At 53.0% G+C, this 27,897-nt stretch overlaps 3 protein-coding genes across 7 annotated transcripts; all 3 read left to right on the forward strand.

Annotated features, from left to right (window-relative positions):
- The first annotated feature begins 93 nt into the window (after positions 1-93).
- TMEM86B (transmembrane protein 86B) lies at positions 94-2,827 on the forward strand. Of its 2 annotated transcripts, none has more exons than XM_060131316.1 (4): positions 94-222; positions 905-1,002; positions 1,325-1,571; positions 2,241-2,827. In XM_060131316.1, the coding sequence occupies exons 2-4, from the start codon at positions 919-921 to the stop codon at positions 2,621-2,623; spliced, it is 714 nt and encodes a 237-aa protein (XP_059987299.1). In that variant the 5' UTR covers positions 94-222; positions 905-918; the 3' UTR covers positions 2,624-2,827. The 2 variants fall into 2 exon arrangements, with proteins under 2 accessions (XP_059987299.1, XP_059987300.1); XM_060131317.1 differs by having other exon boundaries at positions 1,328-1,571.
- A 1,108-nt stretch (positions 2,828-3,935) lies between these two features.
- PTPRH (protein tyrosine phosphatase receptor type H) lies at positions 3,936-19,171 on the forward strand. The gene is given in 15 exon segments (XM_060131358.1): positions 3,936-6,669; positions 6,962-7,033; positions 7,504-7,544; positions 7,546-7,621; positions 7,624-7,770; positions 9,281-9,359; positions 9,461-9,508; positions 14,994-15,081; positions 15,749-15,836; positions 16,101-16,177; positions 16,275-16,409; positions 16,776-16,886; positions 17,092-17,252; positions 18,308-18,443; positions 18,551-19,171. Coding segments are annotated over 14 exon segments (1,356 nt in total). The 5' UTR covers positions 3,936-6,669; positions 6,962-6,990; the 3' UTR covers positions 18,677-19,171.
- Positions 19,172-19,586: 415 nt separating this feature from the next.
- On the forward strand, positions 19,587-26,395 carry SYT5 (synaptotagmin 5). Of its 4 annotated transcripts, none has more exons than XM_060131277.1 (9): positions 19,587-19,956; positions 21,075-21,177; positions 21,744-21,916; positions 23,560-23,679; positions 23,795-23,962; positions 24,287-24,454; positions 24,751-24,868; positions 25,147-25,280; positions 25,814-26,395. In XM_060131277.1, the coding sequence occupies exons 2-9, from the start codon at positions 21,099-21,101 to the stop codon at positions 26,012-26,014; spliced, it is 1,161 nt and encodes a 386-aa protein (XP_059987260.1). In that variant the 5' UTR covers positions 19,587-19,956; positions 21,075-21,098; the 3' UTR covers positions 26,015-26,395. The 4 variants fall into 4 exon arrangements, with proteins under 4 accessions (XP_059987260.1, XP_059987259.1, XP_059987261.1 ...); XM_060131276.1 differs by having other exon boundaries at positions 19,588-19,956; positions 21,054-21,177; XM_060131278.1 differs by lacking the exon at positions 19,587-19,956 and adding an exon at positions 19,972-20,324.
- Positions 26,396-27,897: the final 1,502 nt, after the last annotated feature.

Here is a 27,897-nt window from a genome sequence, read left to right on the forward strand (position 1 = left end):
GACATGGGGTCGGGGAGCCTGAGCTGTTCCCGCATCGTGGCCTCTGGGGTGGGACCCTTGGAGCATGGAATTAGGGTCCTCAACCTCCAGGCTCTGCTGTGGGGTAACTTCTGCTGAGACTGCTAAGCGTTTCCTGGAGGAGCTGAGCACTACCCGGCCTCACGTGGGTCTTGGTCCCAGCGAGCCATCCCCTGTCCACATGCGCAGGCTCTGGGAGGTGTGGTGAGTGGGCTTCTAACCAGCCCCCTTCCCAGCACCCCCTCACCTGCCCAGCGTGTTGCAGAAGCCATGTCCCCTGAACCCTTTCCCCGTGGTGGAGCAGTGGTAGTTGGGGGCAGCCAACCAAGCCAGACAGGTGGGCGCCCAGCGGGTCCATGTCTTCCAACGGAAAGGTAAAGAACATACCAGGTGCGCTGGTGGACATGTGCGGGAAGCCTTCCCTGGAGCTGAGGGCTGGCACGGCCTCCTGGGTCAGCTCCTTCCTGTTGGTTCAGCAGGCGTTTGTGGTGGGCACTCCTGCGGGAAGGCCAGGGCCGAGAACAGCGAGGGGAGGAGGGAGTCTCCCGACCTGTCCCTGGGCTGTGGTCCCCTGCCCTTCCCCCCAGCTCATGGAGGGGAGGGCATTGAAATTCCGCACCCCATTCCCTTCTGACCTGCCAGGCACAGCACAGTGGGAGGGGCGTTGGCAGCCATGGCTCCCTAGGCAAGAGACGAAGCCAGGGGCAGGGGGCTGTGGAGGAGGAGAGACCCCTGGGTCCCAGTGGGCACCTTATCAGCAGGTGCCAGGCAGGGCCATCCCCAGGGTGGGGGCAGCACCTCCCTGGGCCCTGTTATCAGTCCCAGAGTCCACAGGACGCTCCTCGGGTTAACGTGTAACCACACGCCATCCCCTCCACCCCGAAAGCCACCGGTGCCCACATGCAGGCCACTTTGGGTGGGTCACACGTTGACATGGACACCCGGGAAGAGGGGCTGCCTGGAAAACCTCGCTTTTCAGCTCAAGTGAGAGCCACGGAGTGTGGGGTGGGAGCTGGGCCTGGGCTTCTGGGAACCCACATGACCTGAAGAATTGGGGGGCTGGGTTCCGTGGGGTTGGATGTCCTGGTCCCCGTGCAGCTGCCCCCCTACCCCGGACAGCATGGCTGGCGTCCCTGGGTGGGGGTGGGATGGAAGCCCTGACTCCCAACTCCTGGCCATGTGGGGCCTGACCCCCGAAGGCTGGGAACTGGCTGAGACCAAAGCCAGGAGGGTTCTGGAGCCTGGTCCCAGGGCCTGGGGGCTGGGCTGAGTTCCAGTGGCTCAGCGGCCCCTTTGTCCCCCGAAGCAGCCGCATGTGGGCAGGTGGCTGAGCCCGTTCTTCCTCACCTGTGCCGTCTACTTTCTCCTCTGGAGCCCTGAGAACCAGCCGTCCTGGGTCGGTGCCCTGATCAAGTGCCTGCCCGTCCTCTACCTGGTGGTGTTCCTGTGGACCGTGTACCCCGGCGGGAGCTACAGCTTGCTCCTGCAGGGGGCCCTTCTGTGCTCAGCTGTGGGGGACTCCTGCCTCGTCTGGCCTGAGGCCTTCCTCCATGGTGAGAGGGGCTGTGTTGTGTTGTCCCTTCTGGACCCCGGGGGGGGGTGTCCGGGGTGCAGGGGGAGACTCCCCAACAGAGCCCCTGCCAAGTGCTTGAGCCAGTTGGCGTGTAAAGGCACTGGGAAATGGACGACAGTGAGGGGGCCATACCCAAACCTTGGGCCCCGAGGAGCTCTCCTTCCATGAGGGCGCGGGCAGCATTACCTGAGGCTGTGGGAGTGTCCAGAGGTCACAGTCCTGGGTACGCTGGTCGAGGACAGCCTCGCCGAGAAGGTAAAGTCTTGAAGCGGGTGCAGGGTACCAGCCCGGTGCCCTTCCAGGGAAGGCCCTTCCGGGCAGAGGGGCAGCAAGTGCAGAAGCCCTGGGGTGGGTGTGCCTGATGGGTGAAGCCGACTAGGGACTGAGCAAGATGGGGTGTCAGTCAGTGGACAGTTCTGAGCAGGGTGAGGATGGGATGCAGTGCGCGTTTTTAGGTCATTCTGGCGCCAAGAGCAGGAGGAAAGAGGACCACCAAGGAGGCCAGCGTTGTAATCCTGGCAGACGGGGTGGTGTGGCCAGGGTGGGAGCTGGTGCTTGGGGAAGGCCCTTTTTCTCAGGCTCTGAGGGCAACGAGGTGATGCTGGGAAGCAGGGGTCTCAGCAGGCGCACCCACCCCTGTCTCCTCCAGGCATGGCTGCCTTCGCCGTGGCCCACCTGCTCTACCTCTGGGCCTTCGGCCTCACTCCCCTGAAGCCTGGCCTCCTGCTGCCTCTTCTCCTGGCTTCCATCCCATATTATGGCCTCCTGCTTTGGCACCTCCCGCCTGACATGGTCCTGCCCCTGACGGCTTACTCCCTGGTCCTGGCCGTTATGCTGTGGCGTGGCTTGGCCAGGGGCGGGAGTACCTGCTGGGGCGCCCTGCTCTTCACGCTTTCAGATGCCGTGCTGGCCTGGAACCTCTTCGTCCATCCCCTGCCCCATGCCCACCTGGTGGTCATGGCCACTTATTATGCTGCCCAGGTCCTCATCGCCCTGTCGGCCTTCCAGAGCCCCAGGCTCAAGTCCAACTGACCAGGGGCTGAGGCAGGCAGATGTCCACCCCCCTCCTCCCTCAAGGACCTGGGCCCCCAAGATCAGTGAGGCCAGAGAAACACCCTTGGGGGTGAGAGCCAGTCCCCCAGACTCCCATCTGCCGGTGCCAGTCTATCTGGAGACACAGAACTGTTTCTGGCCCTGATCTGTTTTTCTGTTGCCTAAGTAAAGTGGGTGTTGCAATGGTGACATCTCCATTATTTGGGGAGGGGTGGGAAGGGAGGGGTGATCACAATAACAGCAAGTGGTTCGTTTTCCTTTTTTTTTCCTCCCACAAAATTTACCATTTTAACCACTTTTAAGTGTATGACTTAGTGACGTTAAGTACATTCACAGTGTTGTGCATTGAACACTTGCTGTGAGATCTACCCTTGGAACACGTTTTCACATGTACAACGCAATGTTTTTAACTATACCCACAGCAGACTCCCTGTGGACCAGTCCTGGTGCCCAGGACTTAGGGGATATGGAATAACCAACCGCCCCCCACCCCAGGCCCTTTGATGGTGGTGGGGATTCATTATGCTCATTGTACAGATGAGGATTTTACAGATTTGAGGCCAGGAGGAGACAGCTTGGTCAATGTATTAGTTTCCTGTGGCTGGTGTCACAAATTACCATAAACTGGGTGACTTAAAACAACAGATTTAATCTCTCACAGTTCTGGAGGCCAAAAGTCCAAAAACATGGTGTTGGTGGGGGTGCCCTCCCTCCAAAGCTCTAGGGGAGGGTCCTTCCTGCCTCTTCCAGCTCCTGGTGGCCCCGGCCACATTCACATGGTGTTCTCCCTCTGTGAGTCTGTCCTCTCCTGAGGACACCCATTGTTGGATTTAGGGCCCACCCTAAATCCAGGACGATCTCATCTCAAGATCCCTAATTACATTTCCAAAGACCCTATTCCTAACTAACATCACATCCATAGGTGCTGGGGCTTAGGACTTGGGCATATCTCTTTGGGGGCCACAGTTCAACTGACGACAGTCACTTACAGTACCAGGAGAGGAGAGGGTTGAGGAGATGAGGAAACTCAAGAAGAGACTTGGAGGAAGGGGTAGGTAGCAACACGGTGGGAATAGAGTACTAAATAAGAAAGAACCTGGGTATGGCCCTCGTCCTGGCTGTGACCTTGATAGCCCACTGCTCCTCTCTGGGCCTCAGGTTCTACATGTGAGGACAGAAAGCAGTCAGAGCTGCTCTCCAAACCCTGCTCAATTTCTACAGACATGATGTGCTTTTAGGGACTCTTACAGCAGAGAGGAGACTTCTACATTCATGATGTGATTTTTTTTAGGGACTCTCATAGCAGAGAGGAGACTTCTACATCCATGATGTGATTTTTAGGGATTCTTAGAGCAGAGAGGAGACTTCTGCATCCATGATGTACTTTTGGGGACTCTTATAGCAGAGAGGAAACATCTACATTCATGATGTGATTTTTAGGGACTCTTACAGCAGAGAGAGGACTTCTACAAACATGATATGCTTTTAGGGACTCTTATAGCAGAGAGGGAACTTATACACCCATGATGTGGTTTTTTAGGGACTCATATCAGAGAGGAGACTTATCCATGATGTGTTTTTAGGGACCTCCAGAGCCCACCGTTGGTTTCTAGTCCCTGCCTCACCTTCAGGCCAGGATCCCCACTCACCATAGAGGAAGGCCTCAGGCCAGAGGAGGCAGGTGTTCTGGGTGGGGGTGCCCTGCTCTTCACAATCTCAGATGCCACGTTGGCCTGGGATGCCTTCCTTCAGCCCCACACCCACTTGGTGGTCATGACCACCTCTTACACTGCCAAGGTCCTCATCACTCTGTCAGCCGTTAAGGGTGGGAGACTCATGACAGACTAACTGGTGGGTAAATGAAGTGAGCACCCTCTCCCTTCCTAAAGGGCCCCCCAGAACAACCTTCCACCCCAGGGAAACGTGCTAAAGGAGCAATATTTCCAGCCTCCATCTGTCTAAAGCCCATATTCTGTTTTGTTAAATTGAGATATAGTTGATATAAAACATTGTGTACCTTTAAGGTGTACTGGTGTTGATTTGATACATTGATATGTCACAGTATGATTATTACCCTGGTAATGTTAGCTAACATCTCTATGGCATCACATAACACCTATTTTTTTTTTTTGTGGTGGGACCAATTAAGATCTAGTCTTTCAGCAACTTTGAAATTTATGATACAGCATTGTTGTCTGTAATCACTATACTGTGACCATGTTCTGTTTGAAGGCATTTATATCCAATTCCTGAAAACGACGTTATGATCGCAGCTTTATTGAGATACTCTTCATATACCACCAACTGCCCACTCAAAGTGTGCATGTGGTTTTTAGTATTTTCACAGTTTTGCAGCTATCACCACAATCAGTCTTAGAGCATTTTCATCACCCCCAGAAGAGACCCCGTGCCTTTTACAAATCACCCATCCCCTCCAGCCCAAGGAAACCACTAGCATAATTCACTTTTTTTTTTTTTTTTGCTGCGCCGCGTGGCTTGCAGGATCCCCGACCAGGGATTGAAGCCGTGCCCTCGGCAGTGAAAGTGCAGGGTCCTAACCACTGGACTGCAAGAGAATTCCCCATAATTCATCTCTAAATGTTGGTGTTTCCAATCATTTGGGTGGTTTTCAGTGTTTTTTTTTCTTTTAATTTTTTTAAAATTGAAGTATAGTTGATTTACAATGTGTTAATTTCTGCTGTACAGCAAAGTGATTCAGTTATACATATACAAACATTATTTTTTAAATATTCTTTTTCATTATGGTTTATCCTAGGATACTGAATATAGTTCTCCAGGGACTTCCCTGGTGGTCCAGTGGTTAAGACTCCTCACTTAAAATGCAGGGGGCGTGAGTTCCATCCCTGATTGGGGAACCAAGATCCCCCATGCCCTGTGATGTGGCCAAATAACAAAAGCAAACAAAAAAAAACCCCGTCAAATATAGTTCTCTGTGCTGTACAATAGGACCTTGTTTATCCTTGTGTTTCATGATGATAAACAATTACTACTCTGCACTCAGTTCCAGTGTGGGGCTTGCTCCCCTCACCAACAAGCCAATCTCCAACACCAGCTGGGCGTCCTACAAGTCAGCTCAGTTCTGACGCTATCCCACAGGTTAAGGACTCAGTCCTACAAGACTGCCACCTTTTACCCCCCACCCCCACTTCAGATTCCGGTGACAAGCCCAGGTTGTTAACCTGTGCTTCTGACCAACTGGCTATAAATCAGAGGTTCCCAAGACCCCCCTCCTCGGGTTGGATTAATTTGCTAGAGCAGCTCACAGAACTCAGAAAAACGTTTTGCTTACTAGAACACTGGTTTATTACAGAATGTAACTCAGGAACAGCCAGATGGTAGCACAGGCACAGGGCAAGGTGTGGGGAGAGGGCACGGAGCTTCCATGCCCTATCCAGAAAATGTTCCTCTCCCCAATCTCCACGTGTTCACCAACCCCGCAGGCTAACTATAGATTGAGACTAGGCTGGGACCGGGTGGCCTGACCCCTACTTCAAGGTCATTCCCTCCAGTCCCATTTCCACCTGGCGCTCTGGCCACACAGAAATCCCCCCAGATTACCCCCAGCCCTCTCCTCCCTCTTAGCCCTGACATGGGCTCTCCCCTCTGCCTGTGATGACTTCCCAATGCAGTTCTTCACTTGACCAAACCCTGCTCTTGTACGAAGACTCAGCCCCAGTGTCACCTCCCACTAAGGGACAGATGCTTCCTCGGTGCTCTCACCATTGTAGCCCACTTCATGTCACTCTGCGGTTACCTTCCCAGTCTGCCTCCTCACCACAGTGTAAGCTTGGCCAGGGCTGGAAGAGGCTGTTTGCCCTTGGAGTCCCCGGTGTTGGTAGAGCTTGTGGTCCTGCCTGTAGGAAGCCATAGGTGTTGGGAAAACACCTGCAGGCAGGCAGGGAATTGCTTCAAGACGGTGAATGAACACGGCTTCAGTTCTTGAACCACACAAGGAGAGGAAAGCGTGGAGCAGAGAGACTGAAGTCCACTGAGCAGCAAAAACAGTGAGAAACTCCTGGGAAGATTGAAGGGGATTGTGAGCTGGTGGTGGAGGGGTGGACAGGGTTGGCAGCTGGAGCGGGCTAGAAAGAGGATAGCCACGGAGTCTGTAAAAAGAGAGTTTGGCCCCTCCTGGGGGCAGGCCCCACAGAACTGAAAACATACAATGTTTTCGTACATACAACATACAACTGAAAACATACAAGTCAAGCAACATTATTTTTAACAGCCAAAAAGGTGGAAACCCAAATGTCCATCAGCTGGTGAATGGAGAAACAAATTGTCATCTATCCATAGAGTGGAATATTATTCAGCCACGAAAAGGAATGGAATATGGACTTTGGATGATTATCATTGTTTTCATCAATGGTAACGTGTACATTTTGGGGATGTTGACAGTGGGGGAGGTTATGCATGATGGGGGCAGAGGGTGTATGGGAAATCCCTGTACCTTCTACTCAGTTTTGCTGTGAACCTAAAAGTTGTGGTGAAAATAACTATGTCATGGGCCAGCAAACTTTTCCTGTAAAGGTCCAGGTAGTAACTTAGATCAGACATGGGAGCAATGAAGGTGAGTGGACTCCAAATCCCATCAGGCCATGGGGTCATGACTTCATGAGCTGCAGCGACACAGAGAGTCCAAGTGCTCATGGGAGTTGTAGTTTAAGGGGGCATGTCTATTTGGGGACAACAGAGAATGAGGGACGAAGAGGTATTTTGATTTAGGGGAAGGAAGGGATAAGCTATTTCTCAGAGAACTGGCCTGACTGGTGAGGAGTGGGGAGTTGGAAAGCCCTCCTGGATGGAGCCTACTGATTCCTCTTGTCCCCTCCACCCAGCCCCGGACCCCGTCACCATCACCTCCTGTATCAGCACCTCGGGGGGGCCACGGAGTCACCCTCACCTAGTCCTGCCCCCTGGGAGGCTATGAGGCCTTTGAGTTGGAGGTGGGCGGGCAGCGGGACTCCAGGACAGCTCCTCTTGTGGGAGAGACGTGTGGGTGTCGGGACTTAGGCCGGCTCAGTCCTACCCAGCCACCATCACGACCGTCTGGGATGGAATGAGGGCCCAGTCTGCCTCCGTGACCTGCCACACCGAGAGCACAGGTGAGCAGAGCCCCACGGGGACAGAGAGCTATTGATACAATGACATTCTCTCCAGACCCCTTCACACCCTGTTGTGAGACAGTCTCACCAACCCATGGAGTCCTTTTTGTTTGTGTTTTATTTCCTGCTTTCTTTTAAACAGCTCTGTTGAGTTGTAATTCCTATAACATACAACAGTTCACCCATTGAAAGTGTACAGCTCACTGACTTCTAGTATATTTGCAGTATTTGCCACCATTATTACCATCAATTTTAGAATATTTTCATTAACCCATAAAGAAGAGTCATCTCCTTAAGCCATCACCCCCTAATTTCCCCAATCCCCCACCAACCAGCCATTGGCAATCTCTAATCTGCTTCTGTCTCCATAGATGTGCCTCTTTTAGAGCTTTCCTAAAAATACAATCACACAGTATGTGGTCCTCTTTGACTGGCTTCTCTCACTTAGTATAATGTTTTTAAGGTTCATCCACTGTTCTGGTGTGTATCAGTGCTTCATTACTTTTTATTGCCAAAATAAGATTTCATTGTGTGGATAGACCACATTTTGTTTATCCATCTGTTTGATGGGTCTGTTGGGCCATTTCTACGTTTTGGCTATTCCGAGTAATGCTCTGAACATTCGTGTGCAGGTTTCCATGTGGACGTATGTCTTCATTTTTCTTGGGTGTATACCCAGGAGTGGAATTGTTAGATCATATGGTAAGTCCGTGTTTAATCTTTTGAAGAACTGCCAAATTTTTTTCCAACGCTGCCGCACCATTTTTCACCCACCAGTGGGGTATTTGAAGAAGTTTGAACCTCACACTCAGGAGATCTTTGATCACGTACCATTGACCGTGGTCATGGGCCTCCCTGGGCCCTGTCAACCATTTCCTAGGAATGAAAGCCTCTTATGAGATGGGGTCTCTGATCTGGAGACACTGGAGTTCGGTGTACTGATAAATGGATGCTCTTCCAAATTGGGCTCAGTGGGTCCCAGTGTCCAGGATTCTCTGGTTTAGCAAGAAGGGTCTCTGAGAAGACAGGGCCTCTTGGATCCTGGACTGGATCGCTCTTTCTGATGGGGAGGGGAGGCTGCCCTGGGCATTGTCAGATGCTGTAAGCAGCATCCCCGGCCTCCAGCCACTAGATGCCAGTGGCACCACCATCGCAGCTGTAATAACCAGAAGTGTCTCCAGACATTGCCCGATGTCACCTGGAGGGCAAAATCGCCCTCTCTGAGAACGACTAGTCTAGGCCAACTTGGGGGAGAGTCACTCTCTAACAACCAGGTCACTTGAGAAAGTGATGCCTTTGGATCAGGCTCCTCGGGAAGTGAGGACCTAAGGGGGAGAGGTTGGGTGGGAGGTAGGGCTCTAACCAGAAGCTTTCTCCTTTCCCTTCTCTGCCCTCGAATCTACCCTCTAGACCCTCTGATCACAGTCTGGGTGAGGACAGAGGTAGGGGAGGTGGGACAGCAGGAGAGCAGACCTAGGCTCTCACAGCCCACCACGCCTCCTTCCCCCAGGGGCCATCGTGGGAGCCATAGTCAGTCCCCTTCTGTTTCTCATCCTGGTGGGCCTGCTGGTTTTCTTCCTGAAGAGGAGGTGAGACTTGGCGCAGGGCTTATCGGGCGCCAGGCGGGAGGGGGCCTGGGGAAAGATGGGGATCCGTGGTTCTGGCCTCACTCCCCATGTCCTTTTCCCAGGCATAAGAAGAGTGAGAAGAAACCAGCACCCGGGGGTCTGGTGTTCAGGTGAGTGGGTTTGGGGAGCATTCAAAAGGCTCACTGTCAGGTCAAATCCAGCTGGTCACTGTATAGGTCAGAGGGCAGGGCCAAGGAACCCACCCACACCAGCCTCAGATCCCCACTGCGGCAGGGATCGCAATGCCTTCACCGCTGCCCACTCCCTAAGCAGCCTGGGCCGATGGCTGTGGAATCTCTTTCAGTCTCAGTTCTGGGACTTCCATTCATTTATCCAAAAAGACATTCACTGAACCCCTGTTAAGTGTCAGGGACTGTTCTAGGTGCCGAGGAAACTGGCTGAAACAAAGATTCCTGCCCTTGTGGAGCTTACATTCTAGCACAAGCAGCCATTAATAAACAAGATGATTAGGAATTCCCTGGCGGTCCACTTGTTAGGACTCCACGCTTCCACTGCAGGGGGCATGGGTTCAATCCCTGGTCGGGGAACTAAGATCCTGCAAGCGTGCAGCGCGGCCAAAACAAACAAACACACAAAAAACAAAACCAAGATGATAAAGAACGTGATGCTTACTTGGAGACAAATAAAGCAAGAGGTGGAGGCAGGAAGGGTGGAGGAATATTTTAAATAGAGTGTCCAGGAGAGGCCTTACTAAGAAGATGACTGAGACGAAGTCATTTGAGGACAGACCTGAAGCAAGTGAGGGCAAGAGTCCTGTGCCCATCTGGGGAAAAGGCATTCCAGGCAGGGGGATCAGCAAGTGCGATGGCCCCGAGGCAGGCACAGGCTTGGCGTGTTTGGAGAACGTGGTGTGTCTCTGAGACTGAGCAGAGTGGATGAGGCGGGGTGGGGGTGGGGGTGGGGTAGGAAATGAGGTCGGAGAGCTACCAGGTGGGATCAGATCAGGTTGGGCCTTGTAGATGATAGTGGGGACTTTGGTTTTATCCTGAGATGGGAGTTTTTGGAGGTTTTCGATAGACCTGTGACACAGTCTCACATTTTTATGAAGCAAAGGCAAAAGTAGGGAAGCAAAGGAAGACGTCTGTATATAATCCAGATGTCGGTTATGTCTTGGAGCAGCAAACAGTTAGAGGGAATCAGATTCAAGATGCCGTTTGAGTGTTTGAAGAGCAGACCTGGTTGAAGAATGGATGTATGGTGTGGGATTCGGAGAGGGCTCAAGAGTGAACCCCAGGAATTCAGCCTGAGCCCCAGGGAGGCCGGAATGGCCATTACTTGAGACAGAATGACTATGCGGGGTGCAGGTTTGGGGGAAAGTATCAGGAGCTCAGTGGTGGACACACTGATTTTGGGATGCTTGTCAGACATGTGAGTGAAAACGCTGAATGGGCTGTTGGATACAGAGTTCCGTGGTTCAGAAAAACGTTTGTGCAGATGTCTTCATCACTCTGAGTCCCCTTTAGGTTGGGTCAATCATCATCAAATCTCTATGTCAGAATGATCCCCAGGGATCAATAGAGGAGAGATAGACCAGGGAGTTAAGGGATGTTGCGAAACCAGGTGAGACAGCCTGGGTGTAAAAGAAAGAGGCATAAACTGAGGGCGTGGCCATCAGAGGCAGGGGCTTGAGGGAGAGTAAATATGATGATGTCCAGTTTCTCCTTCGCCATAGAATCTGTCCTGGCCAGCGTCCCGCCCCACTCACCCTGTGACCTCTCCCCTCCTTACCCTGTGTCCATTATATGGCATCTGCAACAAATCACTGCACCCATTGGATTCCAAGTCTGGCCCCACCTGTATGCTGAGCATCTTGCCCTCCTCAACCTCAACGTGCGTGTTTGGATGTCCCAGTGATGACCCTCGAGGACACACAGGTGGAGATTCCAGGAGGCAGGTGGGAAAACAGCTCTGAAGCTCGGGAGGGGGAGAAGTAGGGACTGGCAATGGAGATTCACAAATCACAGGTGAATGGATGGAAAGCGAAGCTAAGGAAATGGACAAACCCCATAAGAAGTGTGTGTCCAGTGAGAAAGGGGGGATTGAGGATGGGCTTCTGGGGATGCCCACCTTTTAGGATGGGCAGAGGACAGGGGCCCACCAAGGAGATGGAGAAGCAGCAGTCAGAGAGACGGTGATGGTGCAAACCAGGAGAGGGTGTTCAGGAAGAGGGTGGATCCGGAAGAAAGGAAGGCGCGGTCAAAGGTGCGAAGTGCTGCTGAGCACTGAGAGGTGGCCTTTGGAATTGGTGATAAGGAGGCAAATAAGATAGGGGACTTTGAAAAAAGTCCTTGTTCCCCTGTAGTCGTGGTGGAGACACCAGGCCATGGTGAAGGTGGGAAGGAAGCAGAGAAAACCGGTCAGTGTGAGAAGTTTGAATGTGAAGGTGTGTTTTCATAGGTCGTCTTATTGTTTAGGTGTGATAAGGACAATGGATCCAGAGACAGACACCACCGAAAGATAGTTCATTACAATCACAGATCCCAGGAGAGGGATTACACGTTACACCAAGCAAGGCCATGCAGAGAAGCACAAGGGTCAGCTGGGAGGTCGGGGAACACCTGAGGAAGAGGCTTTACTGTGGTTTCTGCAGCAAGAAGTGGGCAATCCAAGGCAAACGGGTTTAGTTTGAATCATTTCAGTGGACTCTGATGCACAGGGCCTGTCCCCTGTTCCTGGCGGGGATTCTAGCAGATGGATCCCCAAAGGGGAGGTGGTGAGGGTGTGGATTTAATCAGCTTCTCAAGAAGGAGAACTGGGGAAATGCCTGGCGGTCCAGTGGTCAAGATTCCAGGCTTTCACTGCTAGGCCCGGGTTCAATCGCTGGTCGGGTATCTCCCACAAGCCACGCAGCGTGGCCAAATAAATAAACAAAACTGTAAAAACAAACAAACAAAAATACCAGTCACGCAAAAAAGAAGAAGGTAAACTGACGAACCTCCAACCAGGGTCTCAAAACTGAGTCAAGACTGTATATATAACATTGTATATGTAACACTATACTACAAGGGGAAGAGAGACAAAGAGCGGGAGCTGGAAGCACAGGAGGTCTAAGGATTCTTTTTTTAATACAGAAGTAAGATTAGCATGTTTACACACAAAAGGGAAGGAGGAGAGGGGAGAGATACAGCAGAGAGGGAAGAACCACAGCTAGAGAGGGCCACAGGGAATTGGGGCCCAGAGAAGGGCAGTGGTCCTAAGTGGGAGAAGAAATACCCTTTCCTTTTTTTTGAGTCAAAACAAATTTTGATGGTGGTTAAAAAAAAAAAAAAACAACCTCCAAATAACAAATTTACCACCTCAACCATTTTTAAGTGTGCAGTTCAGTGGCATGAAGTCCATTCACGTTGTTGTGCAACCATCACCACCATCCATCCATAGAACTCTTTTTTTAAAAAACTTTATTTATTTATTTATTTTGGTCACGCCACGTGGCTTGTGGGATCTTAGTTCCCCGACCAGAGATTGAACCCACACCCTCAGCAGTGAAATCGCGGAGTCCTAACCACTGGACCGCCAGGGGATTCCCCGTAGAACTCTCTTCATCCTGCAAAACTGAAACTCTGTACACATCAAACACTAACTCCCCATTTCCCCCATCTCCCAGCCCCTGGAAACCACCCTTCTACTTTCTGGTTGTATGAATTTGATGACTGCCTCATATAGGTGGAATCGTATTTGTCCTTTTTGTTTGTTTGTTTGTTTTTGCGGTACGCGGGCCTCTTACTCTTGTGGCCTCTCCCGTTGCAGAGCACAGGCTCCGGACGCGCAGGCTCAGCGGCCATGGCTCACGGGCCCAGCCACTCTGCGGCATGTGGGATCTTCCCGGACCGCGGCACGAACCCGTGTCCCCTGCATCGGCAGGTGGACTCTCAACCACTGCACCACCAGGGAAGCCCGTATTTGTCCTTTTATTTGTCCTCTTGTGACTGGCTCATTTCACTCAGCATAATGCCCTCCAGGTTCATCCATGTTGTATGTGTCAGAATTTCTTTCCTTCCTTAGGAAGAATAATATTCCATTGTATGGTTAGACCAAATCTTCTTTATCCATTCATCTATCAATGGACACTTGGTTTGCTTCCTCTTTTTAGCTACTGTGTATAATGCTACTATGAACATGGGTGTACAAATATCTGAGACCTTGCTTTCAATTCTTTTGGATATGTACTTACAAATGGAATTGATGAATCAGAAACAACATCACTAACTTGAAAAGATATCTGCACTCCCATCTTCATAGCAGCATTACCCAGAATAGCCAAGATATGGAAACAACCTAAGTGTCTCTCAATGGATGACTGAATAAAGAAGGTGTAATATAGGGCTTCCCTGGTGGCGCAGTGGTTAAGAATCCACCTGCCAATGCAAGGGACACGGGTTCGAGCCCTGGTCCAGGAAGATCCCACATACCATGGAGCAACTAAGCCCGTGCGCCACAACTACTGAAGCCCGTGTGCCTAGAGCCTGTGCTCCGCAACAAGAGAAGCCATTGCAATGAGGAGCCCTCGCACCGCAATGAAGAGTAGCCTCCGCTCACTGCAGCTAGAGAAAGCCCATTCACAGCGACAAAAGACCCAACGCAGCCGAAATAAATAAATTAATTTTTTAAAGGTGTAATATACATATAGAATGGAATATTATTCAGCCGTAAAAAAGAATGAAGTAATGCCATTTGTGGCAACATGGATGGACCTTGAGGGTATTATGCTAAGTGAGATAAGTCAGACAGAGAAAGACAAATACTGTATGAGATAACGCTTACACAGTAAGTCCCTTACACACAAATGAGTTCCGTTCCAAGACTGTGTTCATAAGTCCAACGAAGTTAGCCTAGGTACCCAACTAACACAATTGGCTATATAGTACTGTACTGTAGTAGGTTTATGATACTTTTCACACAAATAATACATAAAAACAAGCAAACACACAAAATAAAACATTTTTAATCTTACAGAACAGTACCTTGAAAAGTACAGTAGTGCAGTGTAAGAGCTGGCATACAGGGGCTGGCACTGAGTGAACAGGAAAGAAGAGTTACTGACTGGAGGAGGGAGAGGAGGTGGGAGATGGCAGAGCTGAAGGATCCTCTCAGCCTTAGGAGACGGAGGGCGAGCTGCAATGTCACTCACGCCTTATGTGATTGGACATGCGAACTCACATTCGCGTCTTTGAAAGTTCACAACTTGAAGTTTCGTATGCAGGGGACTTCCTGTGTGTGGACTCTAAAAAAAAAACTCGAGAGAATTCCCTGGGGGTCCAGTGGTTAGGATTCAGTGCTTTCACTTCCAGGGTCCCGGATTCGATCCCTGGTCGGGGAACTAAGATCCCACAAACTGTGCGGCGTGGCCAAAATTTAAAAATTAAAAAAACCTCGAACTCGTAGATACACAGAACAGACTGGTGGTTACCAGAGGCAGAGGGTGAAATGGGTGAAGGTGATCAAAGGTACAAACTTCCAGTTATAAGATAAATAAGTCCTGGGGAGGTAAAAAAAAGGAAACAAAACACAAAATCCTTTTCTTTTATCCCAAGCGCACAAGGTTAAAGGAGGTTATGTGCCCCTCTTCCCCCACAGCTTCCCAGGGGACGTCCTGGCTGAAGACTTTGCCGACCACGTCAGGAAACACGAGGACAGCGGCTGTGGCTTTGCTGAGGAGTACCAGGTCGGGTGAGAACAGAGGGAGACGAGCTGAGCCCCACGTGACCACGGAGACCTTTCCACCCCTTTGGGATTGAACAGAAGCAGGGATACATACTTGGTTGGCTCATACAGAAATTCTCAGCCATGATTATCCACCTTCTTGACTCACTGAACTCTTACTGTAGTGTTGGTTGGATGGGTTAATCCTAAAGCAACACCTTGGTTTTCCCCTGACCCTTCCTCTCTCACCTACCTCTCCAGTCCCCATCCTCCTGCCCTTCCTCCAAAATGCCCCCCCGGGGGATGGTGCACACACTCGTCCTATTTCTTTCTTTCTTTTTTTAAAAATAAATAAATTTATTTATTTATTTTTGGCTGCGTTCGGTCTTCGTTGCTGTGCGCAGGCCTTTTCTAGTTATGGCTCATGGGCTTAGTTGCTCCACGGCACATGGGATCTTCCCAAACCAGGGCTCGAATCCGTGTCCGCTGCATTGGCAGGCAGATTCTTAACCACTGCGCCACCAGGGAAGTCCTACTTGTCCTATTTCTGTAGGTGCTACAGAATTCCAGGGTGTAAGGGGTGAGTGGGGTGGCACTTAGGAAGGCGGAGGGAGCAACGCGGGTATCCCTGGGGGAGGGCAGAGAAAATCCAGCATCTGTGCACCCTCCCCTCACTTCGCCCCGAGCAGCCGGCCCTGGAGGACCACAGCCAGTCCCAGACGGTGGCCTCAGCTCCGGAGAAGAGCGCCAAGAACCGTTACAGAAACGTGCTGCCCTGTGAGTCACGAGCCTCTGCTGACTTGGTTCTCAGCCGTGACTTTGTCAACATCCCAGGCCTGACCCTTGCCCCTTATTACCCCTGAGGGACAAAGCTCTTGCCCCCGTGAGCTGAGAAACCCCAGGCCGGCTCCTCCCGCCCGAGGTCCCTCAGACCCTCTCCCAGCTCCCCTTGTCTGTGTGCAGCGTGACGTGTCAGCGTGACCTCTATCCCGGGTCTCCCACCCTGCCCCCTGCATCGCTAATGCCGGCCTCTTCCCCTAGATGACTGGTCCCATGTGCCCCTGACGCCCCTCCCTGGGGAGCCAGGCTCTGAGTACATCAACGCCAGCTGCATCCCGGTAAGGCTGCGGTTGGGAGCCAGGAGGAAGCTGAATGAGCCTCGGAAGACGAGGGCCAGATGAGGCGGGATGTGACCTACCTGTTTTCCTCAACCAGGGTCTCTGGAGCCTCCGGGAGTTCATTGCAGTCCAGGGCCCCCTTCCCCACACTGTGGGCGACTTCTGGCGCCTGGTGTAGGGGCAGCGGAGCCCCACACTGCTCGTGCTGACCAACTGTGTGGAGTCTGCCCAGGTGAGAGGACACCTGGGTCCTGGGTGCTGACCCCTGAGCTCCAGCCCGTGACCCTGCCCCAGACACTGATCCCAGGGTAGACCTTGACTTAGACCTCACTGATTCCCTCCACCACAGCCCCAACCTTCCTGTCTCCCCCAGTCCACCCATTTGTCCACTTACAGGGTGAAGCTGATCTCAAGGACCTTGTGAAAGAAGAGTCCTCCCGGCTGGGATGAATCTACACCTGGCTGCCTGTGGGTCCTGCCTTGTCACCAGAGCAGGGGGGATTCCCCGGCACTGAATACAAGAGCCACCCTGCGGAGGGGCACCAGGGAAGGTGCTGTGGGGCCTCCTATACTCTGACCCGCCCCAGTCTTCCCCCAGGTGAAGTGTGAGCATTACTGGCCTCTAGACGCCCAGCCCTGCACCCATGTGACCCTGGTGGGTGAGGAGGTGATGGAGAACTGGACAGTACGAAATCTGAAGCTCTGGCATGTAAGCCCCCATCCCACCCCTTCAGCCCCACCTTGACCCTCAGTTCCTCCCCCGTGATATTCCAGGCAGTCCCCTCCCCAGAGCTCCCCATGAAGTCTAAGCTTCTGCCACTCCCGCAAGGGACCACAATGTGCCCCAGGGATGTCCCCACCGGTCAGAAACCAGCCCCTGGGTCCTGAGCTCCCCCCAACTCCCCTCCATCTAGATGCAAGAGCAGAAGACTTTATCTGTGCGTCAGTTCCACTATGTGACCTGGCCAGACCATGGCGTCCCCCACTCTCCAGACCCCTTGCTGGCCTTCTGGAAGATGCTCTGGCAGTGGCTGGACCAGACCGTGGGGGGAGGCCCCCCCATTGTACACTGCCCGTGAGGACCAACCAGAGCCCTCTGTCTGTGAGGAAACCGCCCCCTTGGGGCTCAGAAACCAGGGTTCTCTGGGTCCTTAGGAACTTCTAGAGGAGGTGGAGGAGATGGGGAGGGCAGAAGGTGAAGGGGCGGTGATGCAGGTCAAGAATGATGATAAAGGTGAAGAGATGGGAAAGAAAGAAAAAGAGGTAAAGGAGGAGGCATGCATGGGGAGAAGGAGGGAAGAGGGGTGAAGAGCAGGAGGGAGAGGCAGCCAAAGGTTTTAAGAAACATTTAAAACAGCTCCTTGGGGGCTTCCCTGGTGGTCCAGTGGCTAGGACACAGCACTTTCACTCTCGAGGGCCCAGATCCCACAAGCTTCACAGCGCAACCAAAAAAAAAATTTTTTTAATGAAAAATAAAATAAAACGGTCATTTTCATGTTTAAAAATTTTTTTTTTTTTTTTTTTTTTTTTTTGCGATACGCAGGCCTCTCACTGCCGTGGCCTTTTCCGCTGCAGAGCACAGCCTTCGGCCGCGCAGGCTCAGCGGCCATGGCTCATGGGCCCAGCCGCTCCGCGGCATGTGGGATCTTCCTGGACCGGGACACGAACCCATGTCCCCTGCATCGGTAGGAGGACTCTCAACCACTGCGTCACCAGGGGAGCCCTAAAATTTTTTTTTAAATGACAAGCTTGGGAGCTCATCTTCCTGTGTATGAACCCTAGCTCTGTCACTTACTAGCTGAGTGGCCTGGGACAATCGACTTCACCTCACTCAGCCTCCATTGCCCCGTATGTAAAATGGGCACGCTCAACTAATGGTTCCTACCTCTTAGGAGTGGGAGGAGTGAAAAAAGCACGTAAGGCACCTGGAACAGGGCCTAGCAGGTAGATAGAACACAGAGCATAGTCATTTGTTATTACTTCCTACTTAATGAAGTAACCCCCACTTAACACTGTAGCCTCCAGAATAGTCTCACTGAATACCCTGACCCCTGGGTGCTCCGAACACAGATCCCTGCAGTCAGCTGAGACTCCCCCTCCCGTGGTCTGACCCTTCTTGTCCCCGCCTAGCGCTGGCGTGGGCCGCTCGGGCACCCTCATTGCCCTGGATGTCCTGCTGCGGCAGTTGGAGAGTGAGGGTCTCGTGGGGCCCTTCAGCTACATGATGGAGATGTGAGAAAGCCGGCCACATATGGTGCAGACTGAGGTGATGGGGATCCTCGGGCACCGGGTGGGTGGGGTGGGGTGGGGCCCCAGAGGAAAGCAGGCCGAGGCTCAGTAGCGCACCCTCACCTGCCCATGCTCTGTCCCCAGGCCCAGTATGTGTTCCTGCACCAGTGCATCCTTAGGTTTCTGCAACAGTCATCCCCAGTGCCCGCTGAGAAGGGGCCCACCTATGAGAACCTGCTTTTCGAGAATGTAGCTCCTACAGAGGCCTAAGCTGCGGGAGGGCTGAGACCCCAGCCCATCTAGACTCAAATTCTGCATCCCTACTTCACCCCAGATGCCTGGACCCCTGGGACAGCAGAGGGCTGGGGTCCCACACCCCTGGGCCCTGCAGGAAGAGGGGGCTGGCAGCCTAAATTCCTGCTTTCCGGAGGGGGAGAGAGGTCAGGTGGGAGCCCAGATCCTGGATTTCCAGTTCCTTGAAGAAGGAGAGGGATAGGATCTAGGATTTCCTTGTTGCTTTTTGAGGGAGGAAGAGGCTGCAGGGTCTCAAGGAAACAAGCTGATTTCTGAGGAAGAAAGGAAGTAACAAGGGTCCAGAATTGTGGCCACCCAAGGCGCGAGGGCAGGCCAGGCAGGATCCTGCCCGTATTTTACTCCAGAAACTGAATCATCAACCTTCGAGGATCTGAGGTTTCCCTGCACCCCACTGCCTGTACATATTTTTTCTTTTATCCCATAATTTATTAAATCACTATGCTCCCCAGAGACACTTGCCCCATTGGATTTCTGGGTCTGGAAATAATATTGGGGTGGGTTCCTGACGTTTAGGTACTGAGGCCAATGTCCTAGGGAGGAAACTAGAGGGACTCACAATTTGCACCTGAAAAATGTAGGTTTGGACAGTTGAGTCTCTCCAAGAAGGCTGTAGGTCTAGGGTCTGGGCAGTGTGGACTCGCTTCCCTGGAGCTGGGAGCACGGGGGCTTGCCTTCTGGGCACGGCCTTAGGGGAACTTAGAGGGTGGAGTGAAGTCTTTATCGGATTTGCTGGAGAATTTCACGCTTAGTCTCCTGTCTGGATATCTGAATAGCTGGGTCTCCGGAGAGGGTCTTCTGGGTCCTAGAACCCGATATCCTGGAGCCTGGTTCTATGGACAGTCCCGGGGTCTGGGGTGGGGAGAAGGGGTCTGTATGCCCGGTGGCTGGACTAGAAGGCAGAAATCCTTGGGACCAGGATAAATATCCGTGGGCGCCCTGGTGGTTCCAGGCTGGGGCGGGACGAGGGCCGGGGCGGGGTTCTCCACCTTCCGAACACGCACGCGCACACACACATACACACTCTCAGGCTTTCTCTCACACACATATACACGCTTACACACACGCACACGGGCACATACACACCCCGGGCCGGCTCCGTTCGGCTGAGCCCCCGCCCCACAGCGCTCCGCGATCAGCACCCAGGACAGCGCCAGCCACACGCGTGCCGGGGCGGGGTCCGGGCGGGGCCGGCGCCTCGGTATCTCTCGGGAGGGTCCTGTCTAGCCACCGAGCAGGTAGGAGCCACTGGAACCCCCTCCCTAAGCCCCATCCTCATTTCCATCCCTAGAGAGATGGTGTGTGTATGTGCGCGCGTGTGTGTGTGTGTGTGGTGGCGGGGACACTGGGAGAGACCAGCAGATGGAGTGGGAGGGCTGGAGCCTGAAATAGGGAGAATGGGATTTAGAGACAGTTGTGGAGACAAAGAGCCAGAGGGAAGGGAGGAGCAGGCAGTGGAAGAGGGTGCGAGACCCCGGTAGACTGAGATCAGACAACAGGCAGAGGCCAGACAACCCAGACGGAGGAGCGGCGAGAAGCCGACGGGGAGACGGACCTCGATGTGGGGTCGAGAGAGGAATGGAGGCCGAGGCGGTCACGAGGACAGGTGTGAAGACAGAGCTCAGGGTGCGCGGAAGAGACAAACAGGCTGAAAAGGATGTGGTGGCCCAGCCAAGGCAGCAGGGCAGCCGCCCGCCCCTCACATTCCCCGCAAGAGTGGGAGAGGGAGGGCAGCCTGAGTCTTCACTCCCAGGGCCAGATGTGGAGGGAGGAGCCAGCCTTGGGCGCGTGGACAGACGCACGGGCAAGGCCGCGTCCTCCCCATCTTCGCTTGTCAGGGGTATCCGGGTCTGAGGTCCCAGGTGGGACGGGGAACCGAACCGGCTTGCGCCTCTGGGACTCGGCTTCTGTGCGTCAGCCCCGCCCGTTGTCCTGGCAACAGGCCGTTGCCGGGGCAACCAGCGCTACCTTCACCCCGCCCTCGTGGAGCCAGCCGTTGCTCTGGGCAACCCGGTGCGCTGGTTCCCACGCCCGCCCTCGCCCACTTCCGGTTCAGGCCCCGGGGAAGGGCAAGGAAGGGACAGAAGTCAGCGGGATTGGATTCCTGGAGGCCTTGGAGGGAGGGGGCGTCCCTTGGGATGAGACTTGGTCCTGGAATCCACCCCCAGCCCTCGCCCTCCGTCGCAGGAAGGCTGAAACAACAACCCCCAGCATGCCTCGCGGCGGTTGGCAGGTTCCCATACGGGACCATACGGCCCAGGGTGCCGATGGGAGTTGGAGTTCTTTGTTGTTCGGATGGCTCGACGGATGCACGGGGTGGGTGTGGGGGGACTAGAGCATTTGGGTGCCTCCGCAGAAAGAACAGTAAGACCCCGCCGCCATGTTCCCGGAGCCCCCAACACCGGGGCCTCCAGCGACCGACACGCCTCCTGACTCGAGTCGCATCAGCCACGGCCCTGGTGAGCGAAACCCGGGGTGGAGCGGAGGGAAAGCCAGGCTAGGATTCCCAGGGGCGGGGTTCGAACGGGTGAATTCAGGCTGGCGGGCTGGAAAATACGGGTGAGATTATAGTCGGCATCCTGGATTGGAATCTAAATGAAATGAAAAAGGAACAGGTTTGTGAGAAAATCAGGAACCAAATCAAGGGGTGTGGAATGGAATGGAACTGTGGATTGGTGAATTGGAAGGTCCACCTCTCCCTTCTTTTAAAGAGGGAGACTGAGGCCCAGAGAAGGGTTAAGCCTTCTAAAACACAGCGGTTGAGCAAAAAGATTAGAATGGGAGTAGAAGAGGAGGTGGAACTAATCCTAATAGGCAAGAAAATCTAGATGGTGTCAGCCTGCCTTAGGTCTTCAAATAGTTTTATATGTGAGACCAGTTGGAAGGAAAACATGGGAATAAAATGGAATGGAAATGGCTGGAGGGAAAACAAGGCCAGGATTTCAGCTGACACGTGTCATACAGAATGAATCAGCCTGCTTGTCTCTCAGGGCCTCAATGTTTGCTGTTTCCATGTCCTCTGCAGTGCCCCCCTGGGCTCTGGCCACCATCGTGCTGGTCTCAGGCCTCCTCGTCTTCAGCTGCTGTTTCTGTCTCTACCGGAAGCGTTGTCGGAGGCGGATGGGCAAGAAGAGCCAGGCTCAAGCCCAGGTCCACCTTCAGGAAGTGAAGGAGCTGGGCCGGAGTTACATAGACAAGGTGTGGCATGGCCCAGCCCCTCAGCCCTGCTCCTTCCTTCACCCTTACTCCTCTCAATGGCCCAGCAGCCTCAGTCCCTGCTCCATCCCTCTTACACCCGCTGTGTTTGCTCATCTCCCTTGTGTGTCTAGCCCTAACCTGGACCTGGGGACCTGGAGATAGACCAGACATTCACAAGAACCTCCAGCCTGATGGGGAAGTCAGATGCTCATATAGACATTCAAACTACAGGGTGGTATGTGCCACATTAGAGGCAGTACAGGGCATATGGGAGCACAGAGAAACCACCTGACAGCCTAGGCGGTCTGAGAAGGCTTCCTGGAGGAGGTGACTTCTGTGTTGAGACCCAGAGGAACTCAGAATTAACTGAGAGCAGAGAGAAGGACATTCTACCTCAAAGGAGGAGCATGTGTTGAGGCCTGGAATCCTGATTCTGAGGGATATTTGGAGAACAAAGAGTCATTCTTCACAATAGCTGGGGTATAACATACAGATATCCTGTGCTCTAGGGTGAGGTTTCTGGAGAGCTCAGCAGTACCCATGTAATGAAGGTGATTGGGAGCCACAGAAGTTTTGAGTGGGAGAGGCACAAGGTCACATGGGCTTTAGGATGAATCCCCTGGAACCCTTGTGGAGGACAGGTCTGGGGCAAGGAGACAAAGGAGGAGGCTGTATGGCAGCCTTGAGAGGTTGAAGCAAACGCGAGTTGGAAGACGTCGTTGGCGTGGAAAGCTACAGGTGCAGGTATCTGAGCACTGGGCCTCTGAATGCAGAGTGGAATGAGACTCTCCTGGGAGCCAGAGTCCTAGGTTTCCAACCCAGAGCAACCGGCTCTGTGACCTTGGGAAATTCACTGTTTGTCTCTGAGCCTCAAGTTTGTGGACCATAACTAGTATTTCCTTACCTCCCTTTTCAACAAATAGCTGTTAAAATTATTACCCTTAAGGGGTGTCCTTTAGGGCCCTGGTATCCAGTCTTCATCCCTCTCCCCTAAGCCAGTGACTCCAAAGACCATCAGCATCAGAATCAGTTCAGGTACTTGTTGAAATGCAAATTCTGGATCTTGTGCCAGACCTACTGAATCAGAATCTCTGAAGTGAAGGCATTTTGCCACACTACTCAGGGGAATTCTGATTCACATTGCATTTTGAAAATCGGTGGCTTAGGTTAAGAAGTTTTCTGACTTTGTTGTTCTAGTTTAGAATGGCAAATACACACTAAATATGCCATTTTTCCTCCATATTTTCTGTCCAAGATCACTGATCAATGTGGCAGTTTGGACAATCATCCCAATACATCCATTAAAGTGTGAACTAAAATCTGCATCCATCCTGTAGGCAATGAGACACTGTCAGTGCTTGTTTTTCTAGTCTAGTCATGACAAGCACACTGCATGTGTGTCATCACGTCTATGCCCCACCGGTAGCAGGCATCACTAATAAAACACTGACAGATGTACCACACTGTGTTGCCATGGCTAGTCCCACCTGTGGCAGACATCACTAATCAAACACCGACTCTGCTTAGCTTGCAAGTGTTCAGGTATAGCTGGAGGGATCTGTGAGTCTCCTTTGGCTTCTGCGCCTGGGTGGATATCACTATCAGGGGAAGAGTTCACCTGCCCTTGCCCCTGGCTCTCTAAGGTGCAGCCAGAAGTGGAGGAGCTGGAGCCGACACCATCTGGGCCAGGGCAGCAGGTGGCAGAGAAGCATGAACTAGGACGACTACAGTACTCACTGGATTATGATTTCCAGAGTGGCCAGGTGGGTGTGGAGGAGGGGAGATGCTTTGGAGGGGAGGGTCCCAGGGGTTCTAGCCCCTTCTTGGAGGAAGCTCTGGAAGGGAAGCTAAGACTAGGGTCCCCTTATCACTGTACAGCTGCTGGTGGGCATCGTGCAAGCTGAGGGATTGGCAGCCTTGGACCTAGGTGGCTCCTCTGACCCCTACGTGCGGGTTTACCTGCTGCCAGACAAACGGAGGCGGCACGAGACCAGGGTGCATCGGCAGACGCTGAACCCACACTTTGGGGAGAACTTTGCCTTCAAGGTGAGCTCGTGGCCTCAGTGCTTTATGCCCGGCAGCCTGTCCCCAGTCTCTGAAACACTTGGGACCGATATCTTCGGCTTTTACTGGTGGCAGCTACCAGCTCTGGGGACTATTCCACTGGACCCTGCGTTGTCCCTTTGGGGGGCACTACTGGCCCCTGGACTGCTTCGTTGGTCCTTGAGCTGTCCCATTTGGGGTCCATAGGCACTCCCCTAACTGTTCCTTGGGACCCTCGCTGCCCCCACTCATCGCCTTCCACCTGGATGTGCTGTGTCCCACTTCCTACTCTCACCGTGTGCTTTCTTTGCGTCCCCCTTCCCCCAGGTCCCCTACGTGGAGCTAGGGGGCAGGGTACTGGTCATGGCAGTATACGACTTCGACCGCTTCTCCCGCAACGACTCCATTGGGGAGGTGCGGGTCCCCATGAGCTCCGTGGACTTGGGGCGGCCAGTGCTGGCCTGGCGGGAGCTGCAGGCGGCTCCTCGGGAGGAGGTGAGCACGCGTGGCCACGCCCCCATATCTGGCCCCGCCCACCTCAACCCCGGGCCAATCAGATCACAGGCCTCCGCGATCCTCTGGGCTACGGCACTTCCACCTGCTGCAGAAGAGTAGCTCCCAGGTCTATCCTGGTGGATCAACGCCTCCCCTCGGCAGTCCCCCTCGGATTGTACCACCCGGGTCTTAACTCTGGACCATACCATTTCAACACGAGGGGGAGGGAAGAAAAATCGCAGAGGGGTTGGATGCGGAGCCCCGGTTCTGGTGATGAGTCCCTCTCCATCTTTTAGCAGGAGAAACTAGGTGACATCTGCTTCTCCCTCCGCTATGTCCCCACGGCCGGGAAGCTCACCGTCATCGTCCTGGAGGCTAAAAACCTGAAGAAGATGGATGTAGCAGGGCTGTCAGGTGTGTGGGAAGCAAGCAAATGGTGATGATGGGCGGGGGAGGTTCTCTGGCTAAGGTTCTGGCAGTGTCTGGGCCCCGAGGGTCTCATAGGGGAGAGGGGGATCCCGGCTGTCATGGAGGATTTAGATTCTATTTGGGCACAGAGAAAGGGAGACCTGAGGGGTCCATGGGCTGTCTCTGTGTTGTTCCAAAGAAGAGTCTCATGCATTCCCCTCAATCTGATCCCTTTGGACTCACCAGAGTGGTGGGGTTATAAGATTCCTCCTCCCTCTCCCCAGATCCGTATGTCAAGGTCCACCTGCTGCAGGGTGGCAAAAAGGTGCGGAAGAAGAAAACGACCATCAAGAAGAATACTCTGAACCCCTATTACAACGAGGCCTTCAGCTTCGAGGTGCCCTGTGACCAGGTCCAGGTGAGCTCAGACCTGCCCATAGCCCCTGCCAGAGCAGCCCTTACCCCGGAGTCCCAGGCCCTTAGAAACCCCCGTTGCTAAGGGAAGGGAGACTCCTTAGCAACCCTGAGAAGCCAGGTCTTGGGGGTCTGATTGTGTTCTCAATCTCAGTTTCTCCCATGAGGACCAGGAAGCCCCACCCCCAAGCAAGACCAGGGTGCCCGTTGCCCTCAGGAGCTCTGGTTACTGAGAAAAAGAGACTTCCCCACAACCCTAAGGCCCGGCCCCTCCACCCACTTCAAAGTCTTGAAGATTTGCCCCCCTTAGGAGGCTGACCCTAAGGGGCCTCCTAACAACCCCTGAGCAACGGGGTCCTGAGAGTTTATCCCCTCCCCCGGTCCAAGCTCCAGATGAAGCCTTAGCCCAGGGGCCTAGGAAGACCCCTCAGAATGAGGGTTGTGAGGGAGAGGGTCTCCTTAGCAATGAAATCTGAGTCCCTCACATTACCTCCTTACCCCACTCTCTGTCTCTTCTTCCTCCTCTGCCCACCTCAGAAGGTTCAGGTGGAGCTGACTGTGCTGGACTATGACAAGCTGGGCAAGAACGAGGCCATCGGGAGGGTGGCCGTAGGGGCAGCGGCCGGGGGCGCTGGGCTGCGGCACTGGGCAGACATGCTGGCCAACCCCCGGCGGCCCATCGCCCAGTGGCACTCGCTGCGGCCCCCTGACCGAGCGAGGCCACCGCCAGCACCCTGATACCCACCCTCAAGCCCCTGACCCCAGACTCCTGTCCAAAGCCACGTCCATGCCCACCTATAAGCCTTCTCTGAACGCTAACACCGCCCCCCCACTCTACCCATTCCTGCCTTCTCCCCATCCCCATTATGCCAATCATGATAACCTGCCAACTCCCCCAATATGGCACATGCCCCAAAGCCCCAGGGACCCCTGGGGGAGGAGGAGAGCAGTCTGGTCTCCCGCCATCCCAGGGTCTCGCCCTCTGCTTTGACAATCAGTGATCCCAGCCTACTATCCCCTTGGCTCCCAGTATCCCTTTTCCTGCACAGTATCACCCAGTCCTGTCCCCGGTCTGATTCCTGCACCGCTCCTGGGACCAAATAAATACTCAGCAACTTTGCTGGCCTGGACCGGTGCTCCTTGATGGAGGTGGGTAGGGGTGAAGACTGGGAACGCAGGAGGGACCCTCCAGGGGTGGGACCACACAAGGGCAGGGATAGGGCTGCCTATCCTGGAAACACACACGGAAACTCACCCACCCACTCATCCATCCATCCTTTCACCCACTCACTCTCCCATTCACTCCATCACTTATTCATTCACTCACCCCTCCAAGCTTCAGCTTCCTCACCTGAAAAAAATCATGATAATACTAACACCTACTGTACATTTGCTGTGAGGAGTCAATGAGAATTCACTTAGTTATTCATGAATTTATCTGCTCCCTCACCCATGATTTACATAGATTTTCGTACCCATATTTCCCTCCCTCCCTTTCTTTCTTCCTTGCATCATCCATCCTTTCTATATTCCCTGAGGCCCTCTGTATGCCAGCTTCTGTTGGAAGCTCGGGACCCCGAAATAGATGCAAATCCAGACTTTACTTCCAAGCAACTTATTGTCATCAAGGAAACAAAGTAGATATGCAGCGTCTAGGAATAAAATCCCCAGAGAATGAGAGAAAGGGCAAGATTTCCTCAGGGAGACACAGTAGTTCCAGCTACACCTCATTCTTTTTGCAGCAAATTCTTTCTCTCAGTCTGTGTCTAGGAAAGTTGATCATGTTATTGGCTTCTCCCCCATCTCATCCCAGACAGGATTTCAGGTGACGGACAAAGGTCCATGACATTTGGCAAGAGAGCTCTCTGAGCATCAGGTAAAGTGGAAAATGAGCCAACAAGTACTGCCATGTGCTAAGGAAAGGGGCAGAACTTACCCCTGAGCTTCCTGGTAGCCAATGGGAAAAGGGAAATCTGATCAGTTACCTAGGTTTTGAGGTCCATGAAATTTAAAAATTTCCTCCAAAGGAATGCAATAATTTCTCATGTGTGAGTGAGTGGGGGGCATCTTTATAACGACAGTACTATGTGTATGTTATTACTATTACTGCTGCTACTTTTGATAATAATCCTCACAGCAACCTCATTAAATAGACACGATTATTATTCCCAGTTGACAAATGAGGAAACTGTGCTTCAGGGAATTAACATGACCTGCTCGGGATCATACATCCAGGAAGTCCTTCTCTAAATCCTGGGGTTGAATCTGTTCTGAGTTAGATGATGACATTGGGATCCCTGGGTCTATGTCTCCACAAGTAAGCAGACAAATGAGAAGTATAAAACCATTACAAGTGGCGACCAAACTGGGAAGGAAACCAGTAAGGGCTCAGATCATTTAAAAAGGGTTGTCAGGGACAGCTTCTCTGAAGAAGTAGTGTTTAGGCTGTGATATGAATGACAAGAAGGCATGAGGCTTCCAAAGATGAAGGGGAAATACGATGGAATATGATCCAGTCACAAAAAGGAATGAAGTAACTGATTCATGCTATAGCATAGATGAACCTTGAAAACACGATTTTAACCAGACATAAAAGGCCACATATTGTATGATTCCAACTA

The sequence above is a fragment of the Lagenorhynchus albirostris genome, chromosome 19 (genome assembly GCF_949774975.1).
Source record: "Lagenorhynchus albirostris chromosome 19, mLagAlb1.1, whole genome shotgun sequence".
Lineage (NCBI taxonomy): Eukaryota > Metazoa > Chordata > Mammalia > Artiodactyla > Delphinidae > Lagenorhynchus > Lagenorhynchus albirostris.